General features: G+C 38.7%; 1 protein-coding gene across 16 annotated transcripts in view; it reads left to right on the top strand.

The window, feature by feature from the left end:
• The window catches only part of SYNE1 (spectrin repeat containing nuclear envelope protein 1), a 316,992-nt gene that overhangs the window by 263,351 nt on the left and 32,686 nt on the right, over nucleotides 1-20,955 (top strand). For 15 of the 16 annotated variants that reach the window (XM_056344229.1, XM_056344228.1, XM_056344232.1 and 12 more), the window contains 10 exons: nucleotides 990-1,136; nucleotides 2,205-2,359; nucleotides 2,721-2,868; nucleotides 6,603-6,697; nucleotides 7,674-7,908; nucleotides 8,637-8,831; nucleotides 11,938-12,063; nucleotides 12,838-12,993; nucleotides 14,955-15,113; nucleotides 15,625-15,791. In XM_056344229.1, coding sequence (XP_056200204.1) covers nucleotides 990-1,136; nucleotides 2,205-2,359; nucleotides 2,721-2,868; nucleotides 6,603-6,697; nucleotides 7,674-7,908; nucleotides 8,637-8,831; nucleotides 11,938-12,063; nucleotides 12,838-12,993; nucleotides 14,955-15,113; nucleotides 15,625-15,791 — 1,583 coding nt within the window. Of the gene's footprint in view, nucleotides 1-989; nucleotides 1,137-2,204; nucleotides 2,360-2,720; nucleotides 2,869-6,602; nucleotides 6,698-7,673; nucleotides 7,909-8,636; nucleotides 8,832-11,937; nucleotides 12,064-12,837; nucleotides 12,994-13,033; nucleotides 14,085-14,954; nucleotides 15,114-15,624; nucleotides 15,792-20,955 lie in introns of those variants that run through there. The other variant, XM_056344230.1, reaches the window with a different exon arrangement.

The following is a 20,955-nucleotide window of genomic DNA, read 5'->3' as shown; positions in this document are numbered from 1 at the left end:
AATGTGATCATCCTGTGGTACCTGGAAACACGTATATTAGCTACAACTGCCTGGGAAAAGAGGGTGGTCTTGTTACTTGTTCATCAGCATTTCCTAGATTTCCATGGAAGCCAGAGCTGAGAGTGGAAAATATGGTCAAGTCCAGCATAGAGACCTTGTGAGAAAGTCCAAATTCTGGGAATATGATAGCAAATCTTATGGAGGAAAGTGTCTATCTGGAATGCCAAAGGGACCAAGCTTTCTACAGATAGTAATAATGCTAACAGATGGATTTACAGCTACTGCACCCCTGAAGAAAACCTCTTTCCAGCTAGTTCTTGAGCTCTAAAAAAAAATGAGACATTCTGAATAATTTTGTAGAATTAATTTTTATGGTTCCTGTTAATGTCAGGGGCCAGGCTAACACCTAGCATTTGTGTCAGAGCCTGTTTGGTAGATGTTGCTAATTGTGTGTCATCAGGGACTAAAGAGCAAAAACATAGCAGCAGAATGTGTTCCATAGGAATTATATGGATGGTGAAAGCAACAAACGTAGTGACTTCTGTTTGGGTGACAAGAGGATTTACCCAAGAAATCCAGTGTTACTTAGAACGTGCTTATAACATCACTGTGCTGCGAGGGGACAAAACATAAGAGTTGTTTTCCATTTCAAATTGCAATAATAGCAACTAGTGGCTCTCTCTGCTGGCAATAAATTAAGGAGACGAGTTAGTTTCATAAAAAAGAACTTTAGAGAAGGTTATCTATTTCAAGGCAGAGATATTTAACGCACTTTGTTGCAGTGTTGCCTTTTTGCTATGATCAAAAATCCTCTGTTCTAGCCTAAAAAAACCCCAATCATTCCACAGTCTGTAAGCAAAGCAGCAGTTAAACTTGCCTCTAGCCTATACAACTGTTTTCAAATCTATGATGAAAATAATCAGGAGCATCATGTCAATATGGATGCTGTGTGGTCAAAGTTCTTAACGGTAGGTCCTTTTCTATTCAAGGCTGGAGTGCTGGACTACCAAACCTTTGTCAAGAACTTGCAAGTCCTTGAGACCTGGATAACAGAAGCAGAAGAAATACTGAAAGGACAGGATCCCAGTCACTCATCTGATCTCTCAGCAATACAGAGTAGGATGGAGGAACTCAAGGTGACTAAAAAATGCAGAAAGTATTGATTTTTTTTTTTTTTCTGTTAGCCTGGTTATTTGTGGTACAGTGTATGCACAAATATCATATATGCTTTCTATACATGTTAAAGGCCTGTCAGTCATGCAAACTGTAAGACTGAGAACCTAGAAGTTTGATGGCAGTCAAGGAGTGATTGTCCATGTTACTTTGCCCCTGAGTAAAGAGGAAAAGGATGGACAAAAGTGTTTAGAATAAAATTAATATAAATTCAAAATGGGAATTGGAATTTTAGCAGTTTGTGGAAGTTTCCTTCATTTCGTTTTCTCTCTACTTTTTTTGAATTTGTGCAATTCCTGTCTCCGTGGTATTTAGTTTAGGGATGAAGTCGTGTATTAATTTTGCATCTCTTGATATACTGAAGAAACATTCATACTGCTTAGTGTGTGATCTCCATTTGAGCTACTTCACTCTTTTTTTTTGGTGGGGCTTCCCCCTCCCGCCCCCTTCTTCTTTCAGATGCCCTGACAGGAAGTTGATGAACTTTGCCAACAAGGCTGCTTTTGTCATATAATCTTCCATTATTTTTCTAACAGGGTTAACTATATACATAATTCCATTTTGGGCATGCTAAAAAACAGAATATTTTCCTAACATAGTGAATAAGATATTTCTGTAGTGTGAAACAAAAAACTAAAAATAAAAAATTGAATAAGTTCAGTGGGAATTCGCCAGCCTAGCATTCAGGCTAAGAAACAGGTAAAAAGAATCACTTTTTTTGACAATATAAACATATGGCTTCAAAGACTAGTGTACTTTTGCAGCTCTGAGCAGTAAATCCCCAGTTTAGCAAAACACTTCAGTGCAATTGAGTTTACTTCTCTGTGCACATTTAAACATGAACCTAAGTCTTCTCTTTGAGACCAGAGGCTGAAAACTGGAAGGGCAATTTTTCCCTGGCATAGGGATTTCTTGCCACTTGGTGGCAACCAAGCTGTTCCAAATTTAACTGAATGCTAGTTCATAATGTTGCAGTCTATAACAGTGTCATTACTGAACTTTCTAGTTACTGCTTTTGTTGTTTGTTGCAGAGTCAGATGTTGAAGTTCAGCAGCATGGCCCCAGATTTGGATCGTCTTAATGAGCTGGGTTACAGGCTTCCTCTGAATGATAAAGAAATCAAAAGGATGCAGAATTTGAACAGACATTGGTCTCTGGTCTCATCTCAGACTACAGAGAGGTTCAGGTGGGGACAGTTAAAGATTGTTGGATGGTTTTCTTAGATTACAACAGCTATATAAAAGTATACCTTTTGCAAAGAGAATGTTTCAGATATTTCATTAACTAAAGTTCCTCTTCTTTGGTGTACTTATAAGTAAAGAGCAAAGCCAGTGAGCTGAGATGTTGGTTTTGCCACAAATTACCAGAATTTGAAATGAGGAAGGCTGTTACTTTACGAAGTGTTGACTAAATAAATTGCATGAGGCAGCTGATTGGGAAAAATGTTACCATCTAATCTGGAATTCTGCTGGAAAAAATAGTGCCAAGACTCTCAACACTGTGTGAGAGGAGGAGACCTTACCTGAATCTATCTATCTTTCTTTCAGTAAGCTGCAGTCTTTCTTGCTGCAGCAGCAGACCTTCTTGGAGAAATGTGAGACTTGGATGGATTTATTAGTTCAGACTGAGCAGAAGCTGGCAGCAGAGATTTCAGGAAACTACCAGAGCCTTTTAGAGCAACAGAGGGCACATGAGGCAAGTCATCCTGTGTATTTATACATAACTGTAACACATACTATTTATACATAAATGGAATTCACATTCTTTTGTGGAGTAATGTGATAGTGTGTCTTGAATTGAATTACATTTGCCTGCACTGTCTGAGGATATCTTAACTTAAAACAGAAGCATGCAAATGTGTCAATAATACCTGATTTGGGGGAGGACTTAATTACCTGTCTGCATTTGTGTATAATGTATCAGTACACCTATGAGTGCTTGTCCTCTACATTTAAGTCTACTTCAGATTGGTTCGTACCAAAGAAATCAAAGTTGTTATTAGTTTTCCTGTAGAACCTAACTATTCTTATGTGATATGGCCCTTTGTCTTAATCCTAACTGGAGAAAATCCCACTTAGTCTGATTTTATTTGTTCTTAAATCACCTACATCTACATCATCTAAAGAATATGTTAAAGGAAAACACTTCTGTCAAATACAGAGTTACACAACTTATCATGGGGCCTCCATTTAATAACATCTACTTGGAGAACAAACTGATTGGATCTTCACTGTGTGCTGGAATAGTCTGTGGTTTTGTAACAGATCGAGAACTAGCCCAGCTTTTGCATCAAGGAAAAACTGATTCAGAGTTTTTTACTAGTGAATGCCTTTTTGGTTCTTCGGTGAAGTCTAGTGATGCACATTTTTTCTCCACCCAGATTGTTACTGCCAAGAATTCTGGTAAAGATCAAGTAAGATAAGTCAATTTTCATACCAAAGCTCCCATGTGGCCACAGTAGTTTCAGTTCCCACAACTTTTTCAGCTGACCTGCCCAGAGATTCAGGCCAGATCACACAGAGAGTCATGTCCTTCCCCTCCTCTTGCCTTGTATCTCACAGCACAGCGTTTGGATGAATATTTGATAGCAGAAGGTAGTTCACAACTGTATTTGCTTGCTTTAGCATACATTTGCTTAAGCATTTAACTGTGTTTTCTTTCACAAATGTCATCCATTTAATTTCCTCTTGGTGCTGCCAGCATTAACTGGACAGTGTCTTTCTAAGTTGAGAGATACATCTCAGGTCTTTGAGATTTGAATGTCTGGAAACCATTACCAAGTGGATAATGTCCTACTGTTGTTCCAGTCATAGATTTTTTGAAGGGGGTTAATGGCAATCTTCTTGTATTCGGTTGTCGTGAGATCTCAGCTTAATTCTCTCCTGCAACCTTGATCTGGGCAGTTAGCTCAGATGGGTGTTACTCAGGCGCTCTGTTGGAAGTTTTTGTTATTACAGCTATAAAGTCATCTCTCAGCATTTAGAGAACTAATACCTGATTTTCTAAATACTGCAACTCATCCTAAGAAAATGTTGTGAACTGCATTTTTTTTTATATATATATATTTTTTAATACAACTTTTTGGCATTTTATATAGTGTAAATGTATTAAGTACTCGGTGTTCTTTGCAGTGCCTTCTGGTACTCATGAAGAATTTTCTTTCCATGTCGCTGCTGAAAGGGTCAAATCTAAACTTTTTGAAGTGAATTTCCAGATTGTTTTGCTTTGTATTTTTGAAGATAATGAGAAAATGCTCTGTTTCCACATGCGTTCCCAGAATGTCTCCAGCTCTGTTACCAGCTTTCTGATCCTGACTCACACCTTTGCTGGTGTTTATTCAAAGAGGACCCCAGCTACCACAATGGGTTTATTTAGAAATAACTTCCCATTGCAGTTTACAATTCAGCAACATGGACATGATACCTTTTTCAAATACCTTGCACTAACCCTGCCATCTGCATCAGATAAGTCTGTCAGGATGATCTTGTAGTCATTCTTGTGCTATTCTCCATATCCATTTGCAAGCCTGGTACATTGCTTTGGACTCCTGTGCAGTGGCAATGTGCTGAGACAAGCATTTGAGAAAGTGCTGGCAGGGGAAGGGGACGTCCCTTGCCAACTCAATTACTGAATTTTTTTCCAGTATTATGCATTCCAGCACCTACCCTGTTTTCCTCCTTCTTTAAATTGCTATTTCTGTGGTTCATGGTGATCTACATATAAGAAGAAAGTTGGCAAGTGGTCCCACATAATGGAGTATCCCTCGTATGTAACGAGGCAGTGTACATGCAGAGAGCAAGTGGGCGTTAACAGAAATTACTCTTCTTTTGGGTAGGGCTTGAATACCTCCACTCTAAGCAGAGTTCTTCATGCTTGATAAGCTTTTGTTTTACCTATCCTCTTAAAAAAATACTAGAATTGTCACTTTTGGGGGTTTGGTTTTGTTGTTTGTGTTTTGTTTTTTTTTTAACCGGTTGTGTTCCTTTTAGTTTCAATCTGTAAACAATGCTGGTAGATGCTGTTGCCTCCTGTGATTCATCCATGCCCCTTAACTTGTCAGAAATAGATGTGGCAGGAAGTAAAATTTCTGCCTTCTTGCTCAGCTTTCTGAAATTCTCAGTCCCACAGTATTGTGGATTTTTTCATGAGATAATAGTGCAGATAGTTTTTCTCTGGTTCAGGCTCAGTCATTCACAATAGCCAGGGTATTCAAAATACACTATCAAGTACTTCTGCAAGGAAATTAGACAGCATTGTTTCTTTCTATGGGAAAATTAATGACCTGGGTAACATTTTCAAAATTATCTCAGTGGTTCAGAAAGGCAAAATATAATTTTGAAAAATTAGTCCATCATCTAGAAGTCCTAAGCTACAGACGATGTGCTTGAGGGATTTAATTGCGCAGGTACCAGTGGGTATTTTGCTGGTAGTTGTAGATGCAGGAATTGCTACATCACAGTCTGAGCTGGCAGCAAGCCAGATGGCAGGTGTGTAATCTGGATTTGGGGTATAGTGATCTCAGTTCAGGCAAGGATGAACTATCGACTGTAAACACCGTCACTAACAAAAGAAAAAAAAAACCAAGCTTCACACCAGTATACTCTTTCTTTTAATCTCCCTAAAAACTTTTTGAACATGGAGTGGGTCCAGTCCTGAGCTGATGCCTAGGTGTACCTTCATCAACATAAGAATATTCCTGAACATCTTTATCTAGAGACATGGTCCATTACTAAAAAAAAAAAAAATATTTTGAAAAATAAAATTAAGCAGTATATATTTAAGTCATCTTTGCTTAAGTAGTGCTTAGGTATTTTATTGTCTTAAATAATTTATGTAATAAGGGAGTTTTAAAAGTATTGTGAAAGTTTATTGTGACTAATGGAAAAAATTGGAAAATAAATTGGAAAAATGGGAAGTGGAAAATTGATTGCTAGCTTATATACATGGCTGACCGTTTCTTTTAAAGTTCTATGGGCAGCATAAAATTGTATCAAAAGGTTTTATAACACTATCACACACAATCTGTGCATAAATTCAGTCTAGCAAGGTAAAGGACTATAATACTCTTAAGCATGTCAGAAAATGAAAAGTGTCCTTTCTGTCCATGCAACCTGTCTGGATTTTGTTGTAAATTATAGTGTCAATCACACAATTGTACTCAGAGACATAAAACCTAGCTCCTGTTGATATTATTTAGCTTTTTAATAGTTCTTTTTAAATCTCAAGGAATTCATAATAATTACTAGAAGCAGCAAGTAACTCCAGCAATGAGATTTTTAGTTGTTTTTCTGTTTAAGTCTATGACAAAACTATTGAATAAATTCAAAATGAGAATAAATGCATGAAAATTCATTTTTACCAGTGCATAGGGATCAGATAGTATTAAAATATAAGATCTTGTTTTAACATCCTTGTCTCCTGTACAACAGCTTTTCCAGGCAGAGATGTTCAGCCGCCAACAGATTTTGCATTCAATTATCTCTGATGGGCAGCACCTTCTAGAGCAAGGACAGGTGGATGACAGGTAGGCATTCCTGTATTTTTCTTGCTGCTCTTTATGTGAAGTAATACTTAGACTAGTGGGAGGCTTCCAAACAAAGAAGGTAGCAGATGTCAGGTTTCAGATCATGGTCTTCTGAGACAGAAGTTAGTCACTGTGGTTAAGATATTAATTAGCCAGTTCTTAAATAAGACAGTGTTCTTTAGCACGCTATGGTGTACGTGAATGTGTGAATGCATTTGGGAATACAACAGCCTTGAGGCTGCTTCTCTTGACAAATATTTGCCTTGGATTATCAAGCATGTTGCATATATGTCTATTTTGGTGTACTTTCAAAATGTCACTTTCACCAAAGGAGCCTGCAGTGACAGATTCAGTGAGTTACACTTGATTTATGCCAGCTGGGGTTTTCCTCTACCAAGAGGATTCCCTACTGCCATTTAAGAACACCTGCAGCCTAAATGTGATAGAATAGGAATCCACTGCTGTCGAACTTGTGATCAAATGAGTGACAATCAGTGAAACACCAATGGCTTCACACTTGTGCATATGCACTGACCTTTCTAAGAGTATCATGGTCCTAATACAAAATTAACTGTTTATTGCAATGTGAGAATTCTGTTAATGCTGTATCTTATGCCTGCTTTGAGCTCTTCAGTAAATCTGGGGGTAAACTATGATTTTCTATGAATTTGGCTAATTCAAACTGGTAAAACCTGTGGGTTTTCTTTGTATATTTCTGTGAAGAAGGTAGAAGAGTTTTTGTGTTAAGGGTTTAGGGCTTTTAAGGTCTCAGTAATTGGAGTCCTTTGATTCTTCTAGTACATGAAGTGTGAAGTTCTCATCTTCAGTCAGCTATCATGAGACTTCAGTGCTTTTCTAGTAGTGTTTCATAATTGACAGCCAGAAAACATGTTCCCTTTCCCTTCAGTTTATTGAACAAATAGATCAAAGTATGAAGGTTACTATGTATTTTCATTGATTGATTGATTTATAATAGGGATGAATTTAATCTGAAGCTGACTCTTCTAAGTAATCAATGGCAAGGAGTAATTCGCCGGGCACAGCAGAGGAGGGGGATCATTGACAGCCAGATTCATCAGTGGCAGCGCTATAGGGAGATGGCAGAGAAGCTGCGCAAGTGGCTCATGGAAATATCCTGTCAGCCAGTGAGTGGGCTAGGCAATGTTCCTATCCCATTGCAGCAAGCCAGAGCACTACTGGATGAAATGCAGGTATGTCCAGTGTGTTTGAAGAGAGGAAAAAATTCCTGCCTTTTTTACAGCATTCATCATTTAAAACATTCTTTAAGATGTATTAGATTCAGTCTGTCTGCTTTGCAGAAAGCAATATTGGTTGTTAGTTCCTTTTTAGAACTGGCGTAGCCTTAGAAGCAGCAGTGCGTGATGGAAATGCAGTTACGAGTTCATAAACAACACACAACAGATAACTTACTGGGCCCTTTCTCTTCAGCCTTCTTCTGTTTTTGCGTTGTAACTAATGTCACACTGAAACTGTCTGCATAAAAAAACAATGATATCCTGTTTGAGGAATGTATTCTAGCTAACAAAAAAGGATACCTTGAGTGTCCCATCTTCATGTGAGGTTAACAGCATCTATTTAGGAGCTTGGCATCTTCAAGCTTTTTGGCTGGAAGATAGATATAATAATAAAGCTTGAAAGCATAATAGGCTGTAGAGGTATTATTTCTGTTTAAGAGTAATAGAGATACCAATATTGATGGGGAGAAAGAAGTCTTCCATGTCTTTTTCCCCTTGGAAAAATTTTGTAAAGTTCTGCTGCAGTAAATGATTGTGAAAAGGTTAGGATAAAGCGTTTGGGCAGTTGCTCATGCTTAAGCCAAGGTATGCAATCCATTGAAGTATGGGCTTGAAAATGAATTATACTGAATTGCTAATTGTAATTAAAAAGACAGAGCTGACAGAAAACTTAATATTTTCAGCTTAAAGAGAAAGTTCTCCTAAGGCAGCAGGGTAGTTACATCCTCACTGTGGAAGCTGGGAAGCAACTGCTGCTCTCTGCTGACAGTGGAGCAGAGGCAGCCCTGCAGACAGAGCTTACCGAAATTCAGGAGCGCTGGAAAATAGCTAGCACCCAACTGGAGCAACAAAAGAAACAGCTTGTTTTACTACTGAAGGTGAGTGTGTGATTTCTTCTTTACTACTTCAGCAAGTTCATGATTTCTCACTTAAACTCAGTTGAAGAAAAACGTTCTCAAGGGATCAGCACAAATACAGGAATTGCATATACACTCCGTGACCTCTTGATTTCATTTCACCACCTCTGAAACTAGAAGTGGTAATACTTCACAGTAGGCTGGTATTTTGCTTGATATCTGTCAGAACACTGCCAATAAAGGCTATTCCTACCATCCCTATTTTCAACATAGAGCAAAAATGTATTTTATTTTGCACAATGCTGGTTAATTTTTATACATACTTGTATTGGGTTTGCATGGCAAAGTTTTGGTAGTGGGGGGCTACAAGGGTGGCACCTGTGAGAAGCTGCTAGAAGCTTCCCCCATGTCCGATGGAGCCCATGCCATCCAGCTCCAAGCCAGACTCACCACTGGTCAAGGCTGAGTCCATCAGTGATGGTGGCAGCTCCTCTGTGATAACATATTTAAGAAGGGGGAAATAAAAACTGCACAACAGCAATTGCAGCCAGAGAAAGTTGTGAGAATATTTGAGAGCAACAACTCTGCAGACACCAAGATCAGTGAAGAAGGAGGGTGAGGAGGTGCTCCAGGCACCGGAGCAGAGATTCCCCTGTGGTCTGTGGTGAAGACCACGGTGAGGGGACACGGTGAGTCCCCCTGCAGCCCATGGAGGTCCACGGTGGAGCAGATAGCCACCTGCAGCCCATGGAGGACACCACACGAAAGCAGGGGGTTGCCTGAAGAAGGTCACAGCTGGACCCTGTGGGAAGCCCATGGGAGCAGGCTCCTGGCAGGACCTGTGGACCCATGGAGAGAGGAGCCCGGACTGGAGCAGGTTTTCTGGCAGGTCTTGTGAGCCCGCAGGGGACCCACACTGGAGCAGTCTGCTGCTGAAGGACCACACTCCATGGAAGGGACCCACGCTGGAGCGGTTTGTGAAGAACTGCAGCCCGTGGGACGGACTCATGTTGGAGAAGTTTTAGAGTACTGTCTCACATGGGATGGACCCCACACTAGAGCAGGGGAAGAGTGTGAGGAATCCTCCCCCTGAGGGGGAAGGAGCAGCAGTGACAACGTGTGACAAACTGACCACAACTTCCATTCCCCATCCCCCTGCACTGCTGGTGGGGAGGAGGTAGAGAAAAGAAAAGCAGGAGTAAAGTTAAGCCCAGGAATAGAAGGTGGGGGTGGGTAGTGGTGGTGGATGGAAGATGTTTTAGGGTTTGGTTTTGTTTCTTATTATCCTGCTCTGATTTGGTTGGTAGTAAATAAAATTAATTTCCCCAAGTTGAGTCTGTTTTGCCCGTGACAGTAAATGGTGAACAATCTCTCCCCCTCGATCCGTGAGCCTTTCATTACATTTTCTCTCCTGTATCCACTTGAGGAGGAGGAGTGACAGAGCAGCTTTGGTGGGCACCTGGCATCCAGCCACAGTCAACCTGCCACAATACTGTATTGAAAATTAGGCCTGCCTTATTCTCTCTACATGCCAGTGTCAAGATCTGTCTGGCAAAGTAGTATTCTGTGTTTCCTTCCAGTGTCTTGAGTATTTGCTAGTTTAGATAAACTTCTGTGATCTTGGAGAAGAGAGCCTTGAACTTTATTTTGTTGTAAGCAATGTCCAGAATGTGTGCTAACCTCACTTCGAGTATTGAAGGTGATAGGCTGAAATTTAAATTTGGTCTGTTTGTTTTTCCCTTTTACTCATTCTAAGGAGGATAATGAAAATTGGACTTACATGAATTACTAGAATAGGGCAAGTGCTTTTAGAATAGTTTCAGGTCTAATAGAAGTACAGAATTATGAACACTTTAGTTTTGCTTGTAAATAGCAAGAAGCAAAGCGGTCCAAGCAAATGAAATACTATTTTGGAAAAGTTCAGATAAGTAGATTTTTCTTCCTTTTTCAGGCATTGTTCCTCATACCTCAGCTTCTAGTGGAGGAGTTATGTCAGGAAATTTTAGTCATGAAAGCCGTTACCTAGGGAGACCAAAGGTTTCTGTGGTGTTTTGTCTCAATGAAAATATGGAACTTAACGCTTGAAGGTGAAGAAGTAGGGCAGTTACCATGCAGTTTGCATAAATCATCTCATAGATACCGAACCTTCATTACATTACGCTAGCTTGATCTTAAATACATGACTTTTTAGTGGTCTTCTGACCAAATGGGAAGCACAAGTGTGTATCCTAGAAGTGTATGTGCTGTATTAGGAACGTCACCAACTGTTGTCTTGTAAGGCCATATTACTCAGGAGAGAAGAAAGAAGACACTAAAGAGAGGATTTTTTTGCAAGACATGTTGTTTGTAATTCTTCATCCTGAAGATGATCATGAAATACTGGCATAGATTGGAAAAAAAATGGAAAGGAGAAATACAGAGGCAGTGGTAGGAGAATATCTTGAAACAGAAAACTAAGAGAAAAAAGAGAAACATGTTTTGTATTTTCTGGTATCATACAACTGGCATTCTTTATGGGTTGACTGGCTTATTAGAGATCTGTCTATGAGTACCTTTTTAGTAGGCTTTAACAAGCAGGTAAGGCAGGTAAAACCTTACTGCCACATGACTATTGGTACAGTTTAATTGCATTGGACACATTTAAAATGTTGGAAAGTATACATATACTAAAGCTGGGTGTAGCTGCTGTAATCATAATTTAGAGGAGACACTGCAGGTACTTCAGTCTGACCTGAATTTGCAGTATCCCTAACCACTTTTTTTTTTTCTGGAGATTAATGCACCTGAATGGAGCTCTTGTCAAAGAACAATGGCATGTTTAATACAGGCATTCAAGAAAGGAAGTGCAAAATAATTTTGGCAGGAAGATGCTTTTCTGAAAGGATGGAGTTGGATCTAGACAATGTTATAACTGGAGGCTTTGGCTTGTGTATTTCTACTAGCCGAGACCTACACATAAAAATTTGTGTGACTTAAGCTCTGGGACTATGAGTATTAGAGGAGGATTTCAAGGCATGTTGTTATTATTATGAATTTTTTTTCACTATTTAGTGGTTAGTTAAGCAAATCAACTGACATAAGTATAATCCAGATCTGAATTGAAGTCTAATAAACATTCTGCCTTCAGGACTGGGAAAAATCCGAAAAGGGCATAGGAGACTCCCTGGAGAAGCTAAGATCATTCAAAAAAAAGCTTTCTCAGCCTTTGCCAGAACACCATGATGAGTTGCATGCAGAGCAGATTCGTTGCAAGGTAAAGCGCTTATTCTCTGTTGGTTGTTGTCACATCTTTGCCTGCCTTTGTGCAGTAACCTCTTCCATTGTTGATAGGCTTCACGTTAGTGACTGTGCAAACCAGTCAGCTATCCCTGTGATGAGAAACTATCAATGTTAACATTTGGACAGCATAATACTTGAGCGATCTCAATGAAAATCCTGCAGGATGAATGTAGATCTGATCAAAGTGACATCAGAACAGGATCTGAAAAGTACTGTATACGTACTAAATAAATAAAACTGGTGTGCTTTTTATTATAGAAGTTCTAACTTCAAATTTAAACTCGGTATTTAAACTGTTGGTTTAGTGCTTTTTTTTTAAGGCGATGTTACTGTGGAGAATCTAAGATAACACTTTTTTGCCTTATTCTTTGCAGTTCAGAAATGGATTAGAACTTACAATATTTTCAATACATAGAAGTCCAAACCAATACTTGAAATTCTCAAATAGCTTTGAACTTTAGAGAGATTTGAGTAGGATATTAGTTTGTGACTACTTGCTACAAGGCTGATGTATCATTCACTGTTGGGGAGTTACCTCTCTTATAACTCTGAAAATATTGGTACATACGGGTTTGGTGTTTTCTTTTTATTTTAAACAGGGCTGAAACAGTCTGCTTGAAATGGTGGGTCTGCTCAGATACGCCTTTAATTCAGTGGCATAACAATGCTTGTCTTTGTGCTTCATCAGCACATTCACATTTTTACTTGTTAGCAAACGAGTTGTTTTTGCTTGTGCACTTCTTTTAAGGAGTTAGAGAATGCTGTTGAAGGATGGACAGATGACCTTGTACACCTCTCTCTGCTGAAGGACACCCTGTCTATACATATCAGCGCGGATGATATCTCAATCCTCAGTGAGCGCATAGAGCTTCTGCAGAGGCAGTGGGAGGAGCTGTGCCACCAGGCAAGTATAGTACTGAACACAGATATGAGTATGCAGGCTACAAAATTGTTGGGAGAAAAACTGAATGCAGGTGTCAGCTTTTAGAGAAGATGCATGTAGGCACAATGATATTCAAAACTGAACTCTGGCTGAATCAAGGAAAACACCCGTTCAAATGTCAAATGTTTCCTTTAGGCACTGCTAGTGTTTCTAGATCTCTTAAACTTTGTCATGGTCATGAGGTCATATATAAGCAGCCTTGAAAAACCAACAAAAAGTCACGCTATTTGCTGTGGGACTGCGGCATGGCTGGCTGGGGAAAACACAGAAGTAATACAGTTACCTGTGCTTCGGTGGAGGAGCTGTGCACAGAAAGGCTGTCCCCTCCCTGCTCAGCATTAGTCTGTTGTACCTTCAGTTCTGCTGATAGCTTCTGCCCCTTCAGATGTGTCTGCATTCCTATTAGTCTGAGGGTGAAATGAGCTGAGTATCATTTCATTTTTCAGGTATGTCATGCTATTAGTATTTCATGCCTCCATTTTGCACTTAGAAATCCAGGTAGTAGAGTCTCTTGCACCCAGCTTTTCAAATAACCCTGATGTTATTTATGTGGTTCAGTAGAGACTGCAGTCCAGATATACCAGGGCTAACTTATGAAATAGTTACCTCATATAAGGTACCTGTGAAGGCTTCAAAAACACCCCAGAGTCAGAAAAATGCTTCACAATTAACATCACAGAACTTGTTGGGTTAGTTGCATTTCAGTGAGCCAACGTAGATACATCTAAACCATGGTGTAGTCACTGCATGTATGTTTATGGTAAAGGAGGGAGCCAAGTAAAGGAGTTTATCTTAGTTTTGTGTGTACTGAATATTTCAGGATGTAACCTAGTGCAACACTTTGTTCAACCGTTGCTTATTTCCGGAAAGCTGCCATCAAGTTTAGAACTGCAAAAAGGAAATGTAAGATCATGCGTATGCCCCTCTTAAGCCTAATATGGTAGTTAAAGAACACATCGCTCTTGTTTATGAAAGAGCAGATGCAGTCTTCATCTTCGCAGCTGAAATGCTGATACAAAGTCAGAAACAATGCAGGTTACAATGGGGAGGAAGTAAGTAGCTGTACAAATGTCTGAAACTGGAGAGGTGACTGCTGCACACCCTCTGCTGCTATTTTGATTTCAATGTCCATCTTTGTCTGTCCATTACTATTCATAGTCTGTGATGCTATATACCACTGCTATAGCAATTTCTTCAACATAGCAATGTTCTCCTTCCTCATGTATTAACTATAGCATTTGCCAGTTGGATGTTTTATGCCTATTCTTTCCTGTAAGGACACACCTCAGTCCTTTGAAATTCCTCTAGGTATCCTGCCTGTTTAGGAGAAATAACTGTCTTATGAAATGAGTGTATTGGGACTCAGGTAGAGAATTGCTTATGAAAAATATAGTGTATCTTTGATTTAGCTTTGTACTTACAAATCATGCTTATGCAGAAATTACAGAGTGTTTTGGAGTTCACCATATGTTATGTATATATATTTTGGTTTTGCTTTGGTCAAGCATTTATATAATCCTTTTTTCTTTAATCTCTTCAACTAAAAATAAAGTATTAATGTACTTAACAGCATTTCATATGTGAACAAAAATAGCAAGGAATTTTATTTTTATCTTCTAATGAAACCTTTGGGTTACAGATGTTATAGAACAAGATACTGACAGGCTACTAAGTGTAACACTTGGATGCCTCTCTCTGTGTGTAGGATGTAGCTAACAGGAAACCTGAGATTAACACATATCTCTAAACTCACAGAAAGTCACACAAAACTTTTGCAGTACAACTCCAGCTTATTTTAATGGCAAGTAAGTGGCTGGAACACTTTTACAGGGCCAGAGGAATTCACACTGAAGCAGTTTTTCAATCATCTCTTAAATACATTTACTAGTTTGTTTTTATTTATACTCTGCAAATGCTTTAAGGTTTCCTTACGTCGACAACAAGTTAGTGAGAGACTGAATGAGTGGGCTGTCTTCAGTGAGAAGAACAAGGAGCTCTGTGAGTGGCTGACACAAATGGAAAGTAAGGTTTCTCAAAATGGTGACATCCTCATAGAAGAAATGATTGAGAAACTGAAAAAGGTACACAGTGCATGTACACTTACATGCTCTTCTTTAACTGCTTGCTTGTGTTGTGTTGCAAAGAGGATACTGAATTAGCTGAAATGGAGTTTTTACCTTACAGTGATGTTTATAAGTTCCAGTAGGACTGTGTGTTTGTGCTCTCTCACTATCAGCATTTTGCTGTCTTTCTTGAGGTAGGACCTCCCAAGGGTACCAGAAAATTAAGTAAATGCAAAGTCAAAAGGTGTCTGAATGGTTTACTAAATGTCCAATCAGAATTGCCTGTAATGAGTTTAAGCATAGCAGATATATTTATGGAAGGTGTTGTGTTTTGGGGTTTGGGGTTTTTTTTTTCATCCTGATGAAGTTTTTCATGGTTATACATCTAATATTTAAGAGGTTGTTTCTCCACGGTACCAATTACTAAAAAAATAACATTCACATGTATTGTTTTAAGGTTTCTTTAGAGTGTAGAGCAGAGTGTACTCAGAATAAGTACCTTGAGTTCTGATTGCTCTTTACTGTCCAGGATTATCAAGAGGAAATTGCTGTAGCCCAGAAGAACAAAATCCAGCTCCAGCAAATGGGAGAGCGACTTGCTAAAGCCAGCCATGAGAGTAAGGCGTCAGAGATAGAGTACAAACTTGGCAAGATCAATGACAGGTGGCAACATCTTCTAGATCTTATTGCAGCCAGGTAAAACAGTTGGTTTATGTCTACATGCTATGTGGAACAGATTAATATGCTGGAATTTCATGAACTTAAAATCTTTTTATTGTCTGCCTTTTCGTCATTGACTGTGAAACGAGCTTATTCTTAACCATCAACACGTTTCTGTGACATTCACCTTCCTGTTTCACTTTACATTACCTGACATTTCTTCAAGAAGAGTCAATTCAAAACATTTTCTGCTAGAAAGACACAGGATCGGTTTCAGTCAGATTTAGTGAGCCTTCCTCCAGTAGCATCTTATTTCAGATGAGTGCTTAAAACTGGGCACAAATGCAGTTTTTCTAAATATTCTTGGCGGAGGAATTGAAACAGTGCATTTGTAGTTTTGGATTTTGAGAAGAGCAGTTCCAAAACTGAGTCTTAGTTTTTCTGCCTGATGATTTTTTCATGGATGGAGAAGAGTAACTGCAGGTAGACATGCACAGTGGGCTTAAAGATTCTTATTACTCAAGGTGAAAAACATAACAGCATTTTTCATAACTTAAAGAAATAGAGGATTTTTGTTTGATACATGAAGAAACCAGTTTATTTGTTTTCAATACTTTCTATTGAGATGTGCTACAGGCTGCTGTTAACAACAATGATTTTGTCACAAGTTTGCACTTCATAAAATGTACATACACTTTATATTTTATGCTTCTGTGATGTAAGGACGTACGAATTAGTAATACTTTAGTCCTGTTAGCTGCAAAAGGGTTTGTTTAGTTCCATTGTCTTTTTTCATCTGTTCTTTTTTAATATGGTTTTACTGCATTCCTGCTCTGAAATCTGTAAGCACGGGAGCAGTAAATTTTATGTAAGCAGAAGCATTCTGGTGGCTCCAGCTCCTTTTATAGTAGTTCATTTTAAAGTAACAAACACTGTATGTTTCTTACAGCACAATTAAGTCAGGAAGTGGTGTGTTATGGTTAAGGAGCCTGCTGGTTTCAGAGGATGTGATACATCACCAGTAATTGAACATGAAGTATATTTGCCGTATTTTTGTGTTTGTCTTTTGAAACACCTACTTGGACAAGTGTTCAAATAATACCTTCAGGAAGTTTCTAGTGAAAAGTGATTGTATTCAGAAACTGCAAAACACATCTTTAAAAGATCTGTATCGTCTATTCAGTATTAGAAGTTAGAGTCCTCTATAGGGTCAGGATCCTGTATCATTCTTGGAGTGGGGAGATATAAACTGCAATATTATACACTTAAACTTTCTCATTCTGTTATCATGAAGCAGAGTGTCAAGTCCTAGTTCTAAACTAATTTATATAAAATCTTTATTTACTTTTATTTCCAGATTTATTTTTCAACTTGGCCTTCTCAGCTAACTTGCTCAGCACTATTGTATGCAGTAAAACATATAACCCTTTCCATCCTATTGCTTACTGAAGTGAAAAAAAACCTCTGCAAAGTTTGAATGTTGCATTGCTGAAGTTGGGAAGTAAATGGTGGAGAGATTTGATTCTAGGTTGTGGTTATTTTGCTAACTCAGCTGTAGTTCAGGCTGACAGCAGTTAAAGCCCAAGTTGTTGATTAATGTCTGTACAAAGTACTTGTATTGCTGTCTAATTCCCACTGGACAAAAGGTTTGCATCCCCCAAGACAATTTTTAGAAGGCTCCAGAGGCTCTTCAGAATATGTTGTTACATATTGTGGTGTGTTCCTGCTATGGTACTTGGAGTCTGGAATATATCATATAATACGATTTTGGCTGCACTCAGCAAGTAAATGCAGATTAATTTTTCTGAGGTTGAGAATGAAATACATCTTTTCATATTCTGGATCCCTGACAGCATTAATAAATGATCAGAGCCAGCGTATTTTTCTGCAAAGCTACAGTCATCCCTTGCCTAGAGCATTTTTCTTAATGGTTTGTTTCCTACAACTATGAATGAACAGAAAGTGCTCTGTGAAAATGCTTTAGTAATATATTATGGTAATATGTGTCCAGTCTGAATCTTTACCTATTGATTTCATGCTCTGCAGTGGAACTTCTCCATTCACCTGTAAAAGGCTCTTTCTTACATTCTGTTTCCTGACCTATGTTTTTTTAATTGCCTCTCCATTCTGAGGAGGTCTCTAACTGGAGAAGAGGCAGCTACAGAAAGGTAGCTGTGTCTCTGCATCAGTCTCATCTGTTTCTGGCCTTCTAGAACATTTTATTCCTTTCCGATGAATTTTTCTGATACGTCAACGCAGTGCAAAAAATGTTATAGATGTGTACAGCCAGGAAGCAGTGCTAATACTGCAACTGCTCAGGCTTTGCAAAGAAGGCTTTGTTGTGTGTTTTCATCCCTTCCCCTAGCACTCACGGTCCACATTCCTGGAGATCAAGTCTGGCACATGTTGATGAATGCAAGTTTTATTTAGAAGCATGACCACTTGTCACCATTCAGTCTCATGTTATCAAGCAACGGCTGCTAACATTTGTTTGGCATGCAACATTTTCTGTACAGTACTCACCAGCAAAGAGAAGTGTTTCCCCTTTCCTCCCCCCGCCCAAAGCACAGTGTTTGCAGGCTTTTGGAGTGGAAGTTCTTCTTTTTAATGCTGGAAAATTTCATGGTGGTGGCAGAGGACTTGCGTGCTGTGAGGATGGCAGAGGACGGCAGTGTGGATTCAGATCTCCCAGACTGTAATTGTGATATCACAAGGCAGGCAGCTATTTTTGTTTGCTTTTGATTGATACAGTTCTTTCTGAAGTCTTGTCTTGATGAGAAACTAATTGAAATATTGATATGTAGAAATCACTGCCTTAGCTAGAAATTAGTGTTTTCTGCTCAGTTTAAAAATATTTACAGTGGTAAGAGCATAATTTGTTTTACAGCTAGTACTTTTGGATCCCAGAATAATTTTTTGCTACTGATGCAGACTTAGAACTAGTAAAACTCTTTGCTGTCTGGAAGAAGCTGTATACTGGTTTTACTGCTGTTTTTAAATACAAGAGCATGTACACACATGAGAAAAAGCAGACTTTGTATTTGTCTGCTCACTGTTTGTGTCATCAAAGGGGCATGGCTACAAGCAAAAGGCAGAGAAGGAGAGAAGCTCTAAAGTGTTTCAAACTTATTGAAGCCGGTCTGTACTGTACCTATTAATGACTGTTTTGTTACTGCATGTAATACTTGAACTCAGCCTACATCATCCTAGATTTTTGATTCATCTTCTCTTTATCCCTATTCATGTTATCTTTTCTAGAAGTTTTGTTTTGTCCAGAGTTCTAGAAATTTGCTCTTTGAAAGGAGAAACTGTGGTCTGAAGAGCAAATATAACTGACAGTACTAGTGTCCAGCTACACAATAGTACTGTGCTTTGACCAATAGATCTTTTTTATTCATAAAAAGATTATTTTAAACTGTTTTTTTAAAAACACTGGTTTTAACAGTGTAATATTTTTCACTATTTCATAGACTGTTTGTTGAAACTTTGTCTCCAGTTCCAAGTAGATATTTAAAAAAAAAAAAGTGTCTGCTTTCTACTGGCTTTGTACAGACATAGCTAATGCACTCTTACTGACTTTTTTCATGTGTTTTTTTAAAGTTTAATATTAGTAACCAGCTGTCTAAATTACTAATGCAATAGCTATGAGCTCTATATGATGCATAGTTATGCATTTACAGAATTGTTCCTCTTTAGGTTGAAGTGGAATCTAAGGCTGTATAATTTGGGACTAGATAAATTAAAGATACTTAGGCTTAATTTCAGCTCTGAGTTTTTCTCCCACTGCCTTTTCTTAATGTAAAATAGATATTTTAAAGTTATTACTTTCTCGGCATAACCAAAGCACAGTAATTGGAAAAGGGAAACATAAGCATCATGAGCCCATTCAAATTTTCAGATAAGTTTTTGTCAGTAAACAATAAAAACAAACAATTGAATTCTGCAGTATTTTCCCTTCTGAGAGTCTTAAGTATTTCTAAAATGTAGGAACACTGGTGCGTGTGTGTTATATAAAAAACAACCTGTAAAGCAACCATGTTATGGGTCCAAGCCTTTGATTTCCATGTGGACTCTTGATTATGAAGGAGGGGAGTTACCTCGAGTCTCTTGCAGTAACATGCTTAAAGCTGTAACAAAAGCACGAGATGATTATTGGAATAATTAACTGTTTAAATGAAATCTTGTAAATGGAACTTCAAAAGGGCAAAATTGCGGTTGGCTAGGGATCCAACATAATTGAATGGTTTATAATTTGTCCTTTGTCTCTGAGCAGGGCTTTTAGTTTCATTAGCTTTCAGGCCCCACCAATTTCATGGAAATACAGGATTTGACGTGCTGTATTTTTAAGAGAGACATAATTTTGTTGCACACACATTATGTAATTGTTTGTACACAGGCATAATATTCAGTGAGATGAAGACCATGGGCATCTTGCCTGCTAAAATTCAGAGGAAAACTCTTAGACTTGATGGATTACATCTATTATTTGTTTGCAGATATGTTTTCACAGTAGCTGGAGGCATAACACTGTATTGCAGTTCAGCCAAAAAAGTAAGCCCAGCATACTCCAAGAAGCACTTTTTTATTTGCATCTATTTGTACCATGGGCAAGGAACCTGTTATGTTAGACTCTGTACCAGAAAAGAACAGTCTTAGTAAATGTAGTGGGGGGCAGGAAGGGAGTTGTCCTTTTTCTTGGGGGGGTGGGGAGTGGTGCTTTTTTTAACTTTTGGTATTTAGGTGCAGGGAATTGCAATGGTTTGGTGGGAGGGCAGGTTTAGCAGTAGGTTTTGGTTGGAGTGTTCTTTTACTGTGTCACAGTTCTTCTTCCTTTGGTAGCTTAGGTTATGTGACTGAAAATAGCACTAATTGGGCCAGGGTTGTTTTTCACTCGTGGCAGGGACGTATTCCCATGCAGTCTGCCTGAGGCAAAGAGGGCACTTTCTAAATGACGGGGCCTTTATCAGGTGTTACGGGCAAAATGCAATAAAATCCGCCACGGAGGTTAGGGTACTATACAATTACAAACAAGAATAACCTGGTCTGCGACTTGGGCTTGCAAATGATAGAGTAACATTGCTTCTACACAGTGATGACATGACTCATTGTTCCTTTTCCTGCTCCAGCATGCCTGCAAAGGATCAGCAGCATCCAGCCTTCGAAATCTAAGCAGAAAATGGGCAGGATTTCACTCCTCTTT

This window comes from Falco biarmicus, chromosome 6 (genome assembly GCF_023638135.1).
Source record: "Falco biarmicus isolate bFalBia1 chromosome 6, bFalBia1.pri, whole genome shotgun sequence".
NCBI lineage: Eukaryota > Metazoa > Chordata > Aves > Falconiformes > Falconidae > Falco > Falco biarmicus.
The sequence above is the reverse complement of the archived record's forward strand: the minus strand, read 5'-3'. Positions and strand labels throughout refer to the sequence as shown.